A 13052-nucleotide genomic window follows, 5' to 3' on the forward strand; every position below is an offset into this window, starting at 1 on the left:
CCTGTCGGTGTAATCCCACCAATCAGAGCTCAGATATCATCTCTCCCTCTATCTCCTCTCTGTTACTAATGACGGGCGAGCCGGATTAAAACCTGTAGCTCCAAAATGTCAAACTCTGTGTACAGATGTTAAATGTGGCCTCTTGCCCGGAACTGAAATTAATCCCACCCTAATCTCTCTCCTACACACACACACACACACACACATACACACACACACACACACACACACAAAGAGAGGTCATGCTCAGACTCCATTCCTCTCTCAGTATTCAGATTGATTTTCTGTAGTTGCTTTTGTAGTTCCAAAGCAGAGCACAGAAAAAGCTAGCAATCTACCACCAGCAACCCTGAGCTATGCTAATGCTAATATTAGCAGATATTTAGAAATAAAGACGAAAATTCATCACAGTAAAGTTTTAAATCATGAATGAAGAATTCAGGTGGAGTTTAGGGCCAACACTGCAGCCAGCCAGCAGGGGGAGCTCTACATGTTTGTGGCTTCATTTTAAGGAGTGGCTGTGTCGTCCATAATGTTCGATTACAGTTCAAGTGAACTGTGCCATACTAAGCATCCTCACAAATTCTACTAAACTGAGGAGTGTGTGTGTGTGTGTGTGTCGGTTGGTTGGCAGTATGTTTTTCAGTGGGATTAGAGATTATGGTTCTGCAGGGATTACAGTGACCACAGGGCATCATCCACTGTTCTCCTCCAGCAAGGACAAAATGTCAACCTGCTGGTGACCACAGATGTGCGAGTGAAGAGTTAAAGTGCTCTGGCCAGGCGCAGGTTGAGTGTAATACCTGGAATTGACCAGCAGGTGTCAGTGTCAGTGATAACAAACTGAACAGACTCAGCTTCATGTTTGGAGACATTTAATTCAACAGATTAGAAAAAAAAACAACAATTTGAAGAAGATCAGAGAGGAAATGTTTTTGTGGTCACAATAAATACAGTAAAACTGAGCAAACGTGTGTGTGTGTGTGTGTGTGTGTGTGTGTGTGTGTATTAGGCAGCTCGGGGGCTGTAGTAGGGCAGAGCTCTGATGAAGGCGTCCAGACGGCTGCTGAACAGCTCACTGTCCAAACTCTGACCCAGCACACACACCGGGTTCTTCACGATGTACTCCACGTACAGCTGATAGGGAGAAAGAGAAAGTGTCGCTTAATCGGCCGGGCCAATTATCGGGGCCGATATTTGGCATTTTGAAGCATATTGGCATCAGCCTTTTTTTTAACCCGACGGCCAATAAGAAACAAATTTAAAACTGTGTCGTTGCGGCTCTGCTGCAGCCCCGCTGCTGTCTGCAGTCACTACTCAGTCCCCAGCATTTTCCCACCCACGGTATCATCTGATTGGTTACAATCAGAGCCAAGTAGGTTGTTGCGCTCCTGATGCCGGTGGCTGCTCCCAAGAAACTCTGTGTTTAGTGTCTCTATTCTACAGTTTTCCTAGTTTCAAAAAGAAAAAAGAAAAAAAAGGCTAATTTTGTGTCACATGAACATCACTGCATGAACCCCTTGGCGGTTATTTACTATGTTTTATATTTCGACAGCTCCCGTCACAAACCACAGCCCTTCCTTGTGACAACCAGCTAGTATTTCTCTGGGAGGACCTGATTAACCAAATGACAAAACACTATTTTACTGAGGGGGCCGGGGGGACTTTATCATTAATTGTATTTGGTAAATAGAGATGGAGTTGTATGTACGCAGTGTCTGGTTACACTGACATACAACTATGAATATAAAACAGAATGCAGTTAGTGGACACAGGCCCTGAGAGGAATGATACTGCCAAAAACGCCAAATAAAAACCATATATATGTACCATTATTTCCATACTGTCATGTTTTTGTGTTTATCATGCGTGTCTGTGTGTGTGTGTCTTACGTTGCTGTAAATGTGCTGCAGCGTCTCTCTGGCGTTGGACACTGACAGGTCTGTGTTCATCACAAACCGCAGTCCACTGGGAGTCTCGTAGTAATGAAGGCGGTATTTGCTGGTCTGAAAGGACAGGAAGCCGTCTTTCCTGAGGACAGACGGGTGGCTAAGGACCACAGACAGGCAGAAGCAGATACAGACAGACAGACAGACAGGTAGGTATTGTAAAGGATACATGTCCAAAGGTGATATCTTACTGACGAACGACCGGATGGAGAACAGCATCCCGTACATCAGCTTAAATTCCTGCAGGAACAGACGGACAGATGGACATGTGGATTAGGGGTTAGGGATTAAAGTTATTCACTTTACTAATGTTTGTTTAAGTCTTTTCTCTGTCACCTCATCCTTGGAGATCCCTGCCTGCTTCTTGCGGTTCCACTCGTTATAATACAGACAGCTCCCATTACGGTCAAATATGTACAGGTTATGGACCGTCATCTAAAATACACAAAACACATGAAATCACAAACAAATGTATCAGAACATGTTGGATAATTAACTCGTTATTAGTGTTTTTAGCAGCAGTATTTCAATGTGTTGATGCCGTTTCCTCCAACGTCCAGTTCTCTGGTCGGTCCAGTCAGCTGAGGACGGTCAGAAAATTCACTTCACCTCTTTTAAAAATTATTCAAACGGAAGAAATCCATCAAAAAACTTTAAAATCAAAACTTTTTGTGATAATTTTTTAACTATTCAGTGTTAAAATGATGATTTTTAGTTATTTCAGTAACAGTCAGTCGTGTTTACCTTCTCTTCCTGCCCCTCCTGGTCTCAGGACCCCGTGGTAGAGGTGTCCGCTTCAATGCCAACACAAAACAGTTTTTGTTTGACGAGATATTTAAAATGTATCTACGTTTTGTTGCAATGATAATGTAAAACTGTAGAATACCAAAACTAATTATATATTTTGTTGCTCGTACGAAGTGTTCCTACAATGAATTCCCGCCTGACAAAAGCGGCGGCATTTTCTCAGGGCGCCTCGACTAGCCACAGGCTGTAGTGTTGAGAATTTCAGCTCTCTAAAGAGAAACGGTTATTGTGGCTCGGTTCAAGTCAAAGAGACGGTTCTTTTGGCTCTCGAGTGGCTTTTAATTTCATGAATTTATTTGATATAAAAAATAATGTAAGCTTATGAGTACAATAGTGATGGGTTTCTGCCAAAGCTGGAGCATGTATTGAGAAGTCTAGTTTAGCGAAGCTTAGTGAATCATGTATCGGCATGTTTTTTTTCCGCATGGTAAAAGACATCACCCTTCTGTCAAACATCAAGGCCATCAAAACACATATTCGAAGATATGTTCAACATAACTGACACAAGCAAAGACATGTGCTTTGAATGATTTCCCATCACGGTTTGATCCTGTGGATTCCCCCAGTTCTTTGGTCATACACTTCTCAAGAATCACTCAAATAGGAGCTTTTTCTCCGTTTAGTATTTTTTCTCGTCACAGGTAAGGTTTACAGCGCTGGTCCCAAAAGAATGAGCCTGATATCTGGGAACAATACAATTTTATAACAATCATTGCTACGCCTACCAGAGGTTGAGTTAAACTAAACACCCGAGAGTAATTGGCCAAAAAATATGACTGACACAACTGTCTCAACCCACAGCTGGTGTCAGTTTTCAGAGAGATGTGCTATCAAAGTGTGTGTGTGTTGAATCAGAGCATGGAGCTAGGAGACTGGGTCGAAGTTTACTCAGGGTCGGAGAGACCTCACAGACACAAGCTGGATACAGAAGCTAAACTTCTGTCTGCCAGATAAACATACATCAATCCTGAACATGGCATGTAACTAGATTGGAATGCTAGATTACATCAATTATCCTAAAAATATATAACAATCCCACAAAAGAAAACTGACAGGCTCCAGTCGTTCACTTCATAGAGTCCTCTGTAAGAGCCGGATCGTTCTCGATCGACACACCACCAACACAGTAACAGAGACAAGATGGCGGCGACAGCATCAATGATGCCGTTCTTCGGGCAGCAAATTTCCTCTAAAACCGACCTGGTACCGGACTGGACCAGCCAGGAAGTCAGCACCGGGGTAAGTACATGTTTTTCAAGGACTGGAGCGGGCAGAACCGGAGCCGGTTCCGTTTCTTTGAAGAGTTTTTCATCTGAAGCAGCCGCTGAATGAGACAGCACTTCTGCTGCGGCTAACGGCGGCTAACGTTAGCTTCGGTTTTTAAAGTTATGAGCGGAAAAAAGAAGACACACAACATGAACAGGTCGGTTCTAGACCTGATGAAGAACCCAGGGGTAGATGAGTTTTTGTGAAAACGGGGAATGAGGTGCTAACTGTTGCTAAAGTTATCTAATGTGCTCTGTATGATGCTAACAGGCTGCAGCACATCATCCACCAGTGTTTTTGTTACAGTCAGTGTGTCCGAAAATGGGCTCAGCGTGACAGGGACACTTTAAACGTCTGCAGACAACAGAACATAATCACAAGTAGGCCCAAACTGTGGAAAGGGTTGTGTATAGTGAGCAGGTGATCATACGTCCCAGAAATCAGACAGGGTAAGCTGGACTCTGACGTGACGCTTACACCCCATAACCTGTCTCTCTCTGTCTCTGTCAGACCACCATCATGGCGGTGGAGTACGATGGAGGGGTAGTGATTGGCGCTGACTCTCGCACCACCACGGGGTAAGTGTGTCTTATACAGAGTGTGAATCAGTAAGTCTGAAGTACACACTGATGTTAACCTGTCTGTCTGTCTGTCTGTCTCTTTCAGAGCTTACATCGCCAACAGAGTAACAGACAAACTGACTCCGATCCACGACAGAATCTTCTGCTGCAGGTTATTTCCATTTCCTAGAATATGAAAGAAATTGGAAGAATATTTTTGGGAGGTTTCAGGGGTTGACAGATCCTTATGACACATTTTAACACTTTGGTAGGAACTTTTGGACCCAGGAACTATTCTAAGAAGTCCAGAACCTGGGGTGAACTTTTTAAAGAAAACCCAAAGCTGTTAACGTTCAACATTTACTTCTAACACAACAAGCTCTTAAAACCTTTCTTTGTGAGACACTAACACAGTTTTTGTGGATGTGGAACCTTTTTTTAATACCAGTGAGGGTCATTTAATTTTCTCGAAATAAAGAACTGTTTTAGTTCTTTGTGGAATCCCAGGAACTTTTTGACCAGGAACCATTAAATGCAAAAGTTAAGGATCCTGAAATTTTAGCTAGAAGATAAACTTTCAAGACTGAAACATCCGATGAGAGTCCATCTAAAACCTGTAGAGAGCCCAGGAACCTTCCAGAACCTTCAGTGATTAATGAGTCTCTGTTGTGATGTGGTGCAGGTCTGGATCAGCTGCTGACACCCAGGCCATAGCGGACGTGGTCACCTACCAGCTGGGCTTTCACAGGTAACACACACACACAGAGTTTGATTGACAGCTCAGGACCCTGTCAGGTGGGCTTCATATTTACCTGCGTGTGGCTCCGCCCCCTCAGCATCGAGCTGGACGAGCCCCCCCTGGTGGAGACGGCGGCTAACCTCTTCAAAGCGAGCTGCTACAGGTACAGAGAGGAGCTGACTGCAGGGATCCTGGTGGCCGGCTGGGACCGCAGGAAGGGGGGGCAGGTATGACACCAGGGTGTGATGTCAGAGAACGAACACACAGCTGATAAACCAGCCTCACCTGTCTGTGTCTGTGTGTGTGTTACCTGTGTGTGTGTCAGGTGTACTGCGTTCCCATCGGGGGCATGTTGGTGAGGCAGCCTGTGTCGGTGGGGGGCAGCGGCAGCACTTACATCTACGGCTTCATGGACTCAAACTACAAACCAGGACTGAGCAAAGAGCAGTGTTTGGAGCTCACTGCTGCAGGTACACACTGCTGCTGCCACACAAAGCATGCTGGGAGCTGTAGTCTAGTTCTGCTGCCTCTGATCTGACACCTGTCCTGTCTCTCCTCCAGCTCTGTCTCTGGCCATGGAGAGAGACGGCTCCAGCGGGGGCGTGGTCAGACTGGCGAGCATCTCTGAGGAGGGCGTGGAGCGACGGGTCATACTGGGGAACCAGCTGCCCAAATTCTCCACACACTGAACACACACTCACACACACTCACACACACATACTAGCAGTGGTGTGTTAACATGTCTATTTTGTTGTGCTAATAAAATGTTCACTCTGTTCTCGTCGTCTTGTTCCGTTGTCCTGATTTAGCGTAGCTTAGCTTAGCACAAAGACTGGAAACATGAATTTAGTTTTGATGTGGGACATTTTAACTTGTTCTTGTTCCAAACTGTTGGTTTTGTGTTTCAATTATTATTTTTTAAACCTGCAGTTCCTCTTGTGTCCACTAGAGTCTGTCTCCAGCAGTGAGTCCGTCTGAGACGTCTAAATTAAATCCTGTTTGATTCACGTTAGCTGGTCTGTACTGACCTGAGGGAGGGTGACCCATCAGGTATCAGCAGGTGCAGTTCTTCCTCTGTCCAGCAGGGGGAGTTAGAGCCACGTCTGTAAGGAACAGTTAATTCCACTGGTGTAAGAAGTCTCAGTGTGGACAGATACTCTTTAATTCATGAAGTTTGATTTCTCAGAGGGAGAAAGGGAGGGGGAGCACGAAGGGGGGGGTCAACACTCAGGTGTTACCTGGGGGAGAGTCGCTCTAACAGGACGTCCTCATTGTCATCATTACAGTCAGAGTGTGAGCTGTAAAAATGTTCCCTCTGTGGAAAACTGAGCACTTCCAAAGAATCACAGCGGGAAAATATTCGGTTGAGGCCAAAATTTTTATCCCCCTTATAAAATCAGACCAAACTCCTGATTTTTCCATGGAAATGACCATTAAAACAAGTGTTTACAGTGTATCTGTTTCCAAAATAACGAAGACATAATTGAATTGAGGTCTTGACTAGATATTTAGAAATCTTTGCTAAAAATGTTTAAATGTTTGATAAATATTTAGTCTTAGCTAAATATTTAGAATAAAAACTAAATGCTTAGAAACATAGCTAGATATTGGGAATCAGGACATTCATCTATAGCATTTATTAATTCAATATTTTACAGAATTTATTTCGCAAATGTTTTCATAAATCTGCAGAAAAAGTGATGTTTTAAAGCCAAATATGGTGAAATGTTATTTGCAGAGTGCGTAACTTTACAAACGGCGTCCTATAGACGATGAAATACTCAGAAACTAGTCCCTAACTTATTTTAGTTTAGGTCACTGTGTATAAACTCGTCATAAAATGTATAAAATTATGATATAATATTATAAGATGCAATAATAAATTTATTTTACAAATGTAGTGTACATGATAAAAAGTTACCAATAGGCTGAAAAACATAACAGACCAATAACTGAGCTATGTTAATTAACAGAAAACAAACACTTATATATAAACCAAATTTAACAATTAAAAAAACACAGTTACAAAATCATCTTGACATCATCTGCATTGTTTACTTAATTATATAGGCTATATTTATGAAAAAAAAAAAAAACTTTAAACATATGGATCATATCATGCGATGACCTTTTGATTTGTGTTGTTGTGGCGCCCCCTGTGGACGAAAATGTGAATAATGTCCGCTGGGGAGGCAGTAGAAGTTTGGAATAATCAACTTGTAAATATCTGATTCTGCACATCTAAAAAGCGCCGTTTCCTTAGCACACTGTGGATCATGCAGTACCTCAAGTGTCCACCGGGGGGAGCTGCTCACTCACCAATTCACAAAGCTGAACTTAACAGCATAAATGAACACGGTCACAGCCTCTGAATGAGTCATTATTTTAAAGATGTGGAACTTTACGATGTTTGAAAATTTGGGCTCGTTTTTATCTTGACTGGAGGATTATGGTCGTCACAGGTCTGTAAAAACTCTCAGATATCCACAGATAAATTCTGTGAACACTGCTTCGATTTCACCGCTCTTTTCCTCAGTGACGTCATAGCTAAATTTGGGGGCGGGGCTATCACCTGTCTGTCAATGTCCTCTCTTCTTCCTGGCTTTCTGTGTTTCTTTCTTTGTTTTCCCACAGTCACACTTTGACAGACAGGTGACAGTTACACACAATGCTCTCCTTCTTCTCCTCTTCTTCCTTCCAAATCTCTGTCTCCTTCATCCTCTTTCCCTCTTTTATCTAGCTCTTCATCATCCCTCTGTTCTGCCTGTTCTTGGATTATTTTTCCTTCTGGACCCTTTTTATTTCTTTTTTTACTTTGTTTGTTTTCCTCCATCTTTCTCCTTCTCTGTACTTTTTTATTGACTTCTTTCTTTTCTTTTTTTTTCTTTTTCTTTTATCTTCCCCTTATTTTTTATTTTTATTTTTTTAAACCGTTCATTTTCCTTTCAGTCTTTTATTTAATTATACTTTTTTTTCTCTTTTTGATATCCCTTTCATTTTGGGGTGTTTTTCTTTTTCCTACATTTTTCTCACTACTTTCTTTTTTCCTTTTTCCAGTCTTTAAGCTTCTTTTTCTGACTTTTTTCTCATTTTGTTTTCTGTCTTTCTTCCTCATCACTATTATTCATCTCTCCTCTCGCCTCCTTAATACCTGTCTTTCTCTTCCATCCTCTCCTCGCTCCTTCCTCCCCTCCTTCCTCCCCCCTCTCTGTCTGTCTGTCCTCTGATCCTAAAGTTTCCCTCCTCCCTCCTCCTTCCTGTCCTCCTGTCTTTTGTCTTCTCTGTTCTGTCGTTCACACCTCCTGACAAACAGCAGAATCAGAGGAGGAGGAGGAGGAGGAGGAGGAGGAGGAGGAGGAGGAGGAGGGTGATACCTGACTCTGGTCTTTTCTTCTCTGACAGAAAGAACGAGGTGACGGTCTCACGATATGTGACCACCTTTGATCCCTGAGTGCTGATCAGCTGATCGCTGACAGAGAGTGTGATGAACGGAGCGTCATCAGTTCATCTGTTTCAGAAAGAGGAAACAGTTTGCTGTTTCAGATACGCTCTCAGTCTTCCTTCACGTTGTTCCCACTGTGTCTCTGATCCACAGCTTCACTGTTTGTTTGTTCTTTCATCCTTTTCCCTCTTTCTCCTTTTTCTCTTTTCTGATTATTCTTTTTTCTTTTCCTCTAGCTTTGCATCCTTCTTTCTTCATTACCGTCCATCTTTTGCTTTCAGTGTTTCTCTTTCTTTTGCTATTCTTCCATACTTTTCGTCTATAAAACTTTCTGCCATTAGATTTTTTCCTTCTCATCTTCCTTCCTTCCTTCCTTTTCGTCTTATTCCATCTCTCCTTTCGTTCTGTCTTCTTCCCTTTCTCCCTTCCTTCTTCTGGCTCATATTTTTTCTTCCTTCCTCAATTCTCTCCTGCTTTTCTTTCTGTCTTTCTTTATTTGTTTGTCTTTATTCTATCTCTCCTTTCTTCCTGTCTTTTTTCTTCATTCTGCCATTGTTCCTTCAAAACTTTTTCCTCAGTCTTTCTTTTGTCTCTTCTTCCTTCTTTTTTCTTCCTTTCCTTCTTCCTTTCTCAATTCCTTCCTTTCTTCATTCCTTCATTCCTTCCATCCTCCTACCTTCATTTCTTTCATTATCCTTCCTTTCTTCTTTCATTCCTTCCTTGCTTTCACCTTCCTTCCTCCTTCCTACCTTCTTGTCTGCCATTCTTTCTTCCTTCTGTATCTACCTTTCTTCCCTCCTTTCTTTCCTTTCCTTATGCATTTCTCCTTCCCTCCCTCCTGCCTTTCTTTCCTGATTCCTTCCTGCTTTTCTTGCTGTTTTCTTCCTTCTTTTCTGTCTTCTGTCCCTCCTTTCTTCCGTTCTTCCTTCCGTATCTACCTTTCTTTCTTCTTTCCTTTTCTTTCTTTCTTTCTTTCTTTCTTTCTTTCTTTCTTTCTTTCTTTCTTTCTTTCTTTCTTTCTTTCTTTCTTTCTCTCTGTAGCCCAGTCTTTCCTTCTTCCCACCTTTCTTCCTTCCTTTCATCCTCCATGTCTCTCCCTTCCTTGTTAAGGTCAAAGGTCACTGAATTTTTTTGTGTCTCAAATTTTTTATCAATAAAGTTTTTTCATCCTTTAAACTTTATTTTCTCACACCTCTGTCCCTTGCTCTCTCTCTCTCTCTCTCTCTCTCTCTCTCTCTCTCTCTCTCTGTCTTTGTTCTTATTGTTAAACCACAGAGGGGGTTTTATTACAGATACTGTCACACACACACACACACACACACACACACACACACACACACACACACACACACACACACACACACACACACACACACAGGTCAGGTGTGTATTGAGTTTCTCACAGACTAGGTGAGAGACACTGAGCTCAGGGTGAGACAGAGAGAAAAAACGAACACAGTGAAGCATAAACTGAAACATCATTGATGAAAGTTTATTAATGTTATCAGTTATTTATTGACATCAATGTTTTTTAAAAAACAAATTTGATTTTTTTATTAATAAAAGCTACAAAAACAGACAGAGTCCAAACATCCTTCTAAAGTAAAGTCAATTCCTAGTCGAATATTTTTATTTTAATCTGCAGGATTTTTCTTTAATTTTCTTTTTTATTTTATTTAAAGTTTTTTTTTTTGTTGAGGTTTTCAGAGCGACAGACAGGCTGAGAGACAGACACATTCCTCCACATCTGTCTGTCAGTCACAGACCAAACCCCGCCCCCTCTGGACGCTGACAGGCCATTCAGCCAATCAGAGCCCTCGGGGGCGTGTCCTCGCGCTGTCCGGCTGCTTTTGTCTAAACTTTTGTCCGCGGAGTTTGTGGATGTTTAAACTGGTCCCACAGGGAAACACTGGGAGCACTGGGACAGGACACACACGCACAGCTCCCCCAGTGTGTTTTAGTGTGTGAGTGTGCGTGTGTGTGTGTGAGAAAGAGTGTGCAGCTCGTTCCTGAACCCCCCTCCAGCCGACACACCGACCCCTCTCCGCTCAACAGGCCGCCTCTCAGCGCTCCACTCTCGGCCTCGGAGGCAGCCGCGCCCCGCTCTTCTGTCCTGGAGGAAAGAGAAGAAGAAGAAGAGCAGAAAAACAGACGGAGGAGTTTGGAAATGGAGGGATGACAGAGGCACACAAAGAGGAGTGGAATTACCCAGACTCCAGCTTTATTTCTCCGTGTGTTTTTCCTCTTTTTTGGGACTTTTCGGGATCACTTTGGAGGCGTCCATCTTGGAGTTTGTCCTCCTGGGAAGTTTTTCCGCTCCTCGTTTTTCTCCCCCTTTAAAAAGCTGTTTTCGGATTTTATCCAACTTTTCCAATGAGGAGGAGCGCGCAGTCGGCCGAGAGTGAGCCCAGCTGACGTCACTGATCAGGGATCGATAGGTCTGATCGGCTCCGGGCTGTCGCGGGGTCGGATACGGGATCAGATCCAGAGGAGTCAGGATTCTGTAGTTCCAGAGGGGATGCGGGGTGTGCGGGCCCCTGAGGCCGGGGAACGGGCCTCTTCCTGCGGGCTGCTGCTGCTCCTCCTCCCGCTGCTCCTGCGGAGCTCCTGCTCGGCGGACGAAGGTAAGAAAACCTAAGTTTGTCCTTTATGAGCTGCCTTATCGATTGATCCTGGAGAGCAGACATTAAACATGATCACAGTGGATACGATTAATCGATTCGGCTGACAGAAAGCAGAGAGGTCTGACTGTAATCACAGGAAACAATCACAGTTTATTTACCATCATGACTCATCGATAATAATCGATCGATTATCTGCCGGGGTCAGATCTGCAGAGACTGAAGTGGTTCCTCTTTATGAGCTCTAAAACCAAACAGTACTGTCACATTCTAGACTTAACCACAGCTGGGACTTTTTAACGACTCTCACATGTAGACCAGCTCGCCCATAGGGGGCGCAAAACTCTTCAAAGTCTCATGAAGTTTGAAAGAGTTTCTGCACAAAAGCATTTTTCTGTCCCCGTTCTTTGCCGAGCTGAAACAACCTGTTTGTAAAGCTCAGTTAGCAGAACCAGGAACTATTCTTTCTAACGTAATGGTTCCTGTGGCCCACTGAGGCCTGTGAAGATGAAACAAATCAGACCAGGTACGCACATATAAAATTAAAGGAATTGCACTTCGCCTCCGGAACAGTAGGGGGCAGTATGAAAGAGTCAAAACTCTCACAGCAAAGATGATTTAAAGAAGATATTCAGACCAGTGGTTCCCAGTCTTTTCCAACCTAGCGCCCACTTTTGAGTCTTAAAAAATTTCACAGCCCGACCCCATAAATATGGAGGCCTTATAATGTGTTTTCAGTGTGGTTCGGCTAACGACAAAAGTTCCTATCTGTCATCTGCTTGTTTATGTCTAATACTTGACGCAAAAACAAAACAAAACAAAAAATGCTGAAAATTAATATCAGGAAATTTTTTTATTCTTTTGAACCTGAGTTTTAACATTTAAAACATTTTTTTGTAAATATTTTTATTCTTATATCAGTACACCCTCCCCATCCTTACACAAAGATAGTAATATATAGAAATGACTTGGCGGGCCACTTGCTATATCTTCGCGACCTACCAGGGGGCCTCCGCCCACAGTTTGGGAATCACTGATTTTGAAATTTTAATAAAAAACTAAGAACTTATTCTGCTTTTTAACCACACTAGTAAACTTGGTTCCTTTTGAAAGTATAACCTCCCCAGTCAAACTTTTCAGAGGAACTAAATTTGGACCTTGGTTCCTGCTGTTGAATTTCCTTTAAAAGGTTCCTGCTGTGGAAAAGCACCTTTAGTAAGTGTTTTCTATAAAAGTCAGCCAGGTGTTGTCTGGATTAGCGAACTTAGCTTTAACGTAAGAACTGGAACCATCCAACTGAGCAGAGTGAGACGTCTGTGGTGTGGTTAAAGGGACAGTTTGTGATTTTTAAAGCATGGTTCATACATGAAGGCACAACAAACACACACCAGACGTAAATAGATTCACCTGGACAGGTGAGACTGGCTGACGGACGCCTCTCTTTTAGGTCCTCCGTCTCGTCTCTGAGGACTTGAAGACGACAGGTTATGTTGTGTGTTTCTCAAGGTACAGTCTGCAGCTTAGCTTAGCTTAGCTTAGCATAGCATGGTACAGCTATCTCCTCTGAACAGGAGCTAACTGTACTATACTGTATAAAAACTAGTGTAACTATCCCTTTAAAGACAGGATTCAGTTACTTTTTAACCAACTAACCTGTGTGTGTGTGTG

General features: G+C 42.9%; 3 protein-coding genes across 3 annotated transcripts in view; 2 read left to right on the forward strand and 1 right to left on the reverse strand.

The window, feature by feature from the left end:
* Window positions 1-879: 879 nt before the first annotated feature.
* On the reverse strand, window positions 880-2848 carry trappc1 (trafficking protein particle complex subunit 1). Its single transcript, XM_074699061.1, has 5 exons — window positions 2694-2848; window positions 2286-2384; window positions 2119-2189; window positions 1893-2031; window positions 880-1137 (listed from the first exon to the last, which is right to left on the reverse strand). The coding sequence occupies exons 2-5, from the start codon at window positions 2382-2384 to the stop codon at window positions 1009-1011; spliced, it is 438 nt and encodes a 145-aa protein (XP_074555162.1). The 5' UTR covers window positions 2694-2848; the 3' UTR covers window positions 880-1008.
* A 987-nt stretch (window positions 2849-3835) lies between these two features.
* On the forward strand, window positions 3836-6088 carry psmb6 (proteasome 20S subunit beta 6). Its single transcript, XM_074699051.1, has 7 exons — window positions 3836-3995; window positions 4533-4600; window positions 4689-4754; window positions 5265-5330; window positions 5419-5548; window positions 5647-5791; window positions 5883-6088. The coding sequence occupies exons 1-7, from the start codon at window positions 3897-3899 to the stop codon at window positions 6008-6010; spliced, it is 702 nt and encodes a 233-aa protein (XP_074555152.1). The 5' UTR covers window positions 3836-3896; the 3' UTR covers window positions 6011-6088.
* A 4554-nt stretch (window positions 6089-10642) lies between these two features.
* Window positions 10643-13052, forward strand: part of LOC141811084 (ephrin type-B receptor 4b-like) — an 18916-nt gene continuing 16506 nt past the window's right edge. Inside the window, exon 1 of the mRNA XM_074698985.1 lies at window positions 10643-11387. Coding sequence (XP_074555086.1) covers window positions 11282-11387 — 106 coding nt within the window. The 5' untranslated portion in view covers window positions 10643-11281. The remainder of the gene's footprint in view (window positions 11388-13052) is intronic.

Source organism: Halichoeres trimaculatus, unplaced genomic scaffold, assembly GCF_033239565.1.
Source record: "Halichoeres trimaculatus isolate MK-OKI-2021-1 unplaced genomic scaffold, fHalTri1.1 fHalTri1_scaffold_22, whole genome shotgun sequence".
Lineage (NCBI taxonomy): Eukaryota > Metazoa > Chordata > Actinopteri > Labriformes > Labridae > Halichoeres > Halichoeres trimaculatus.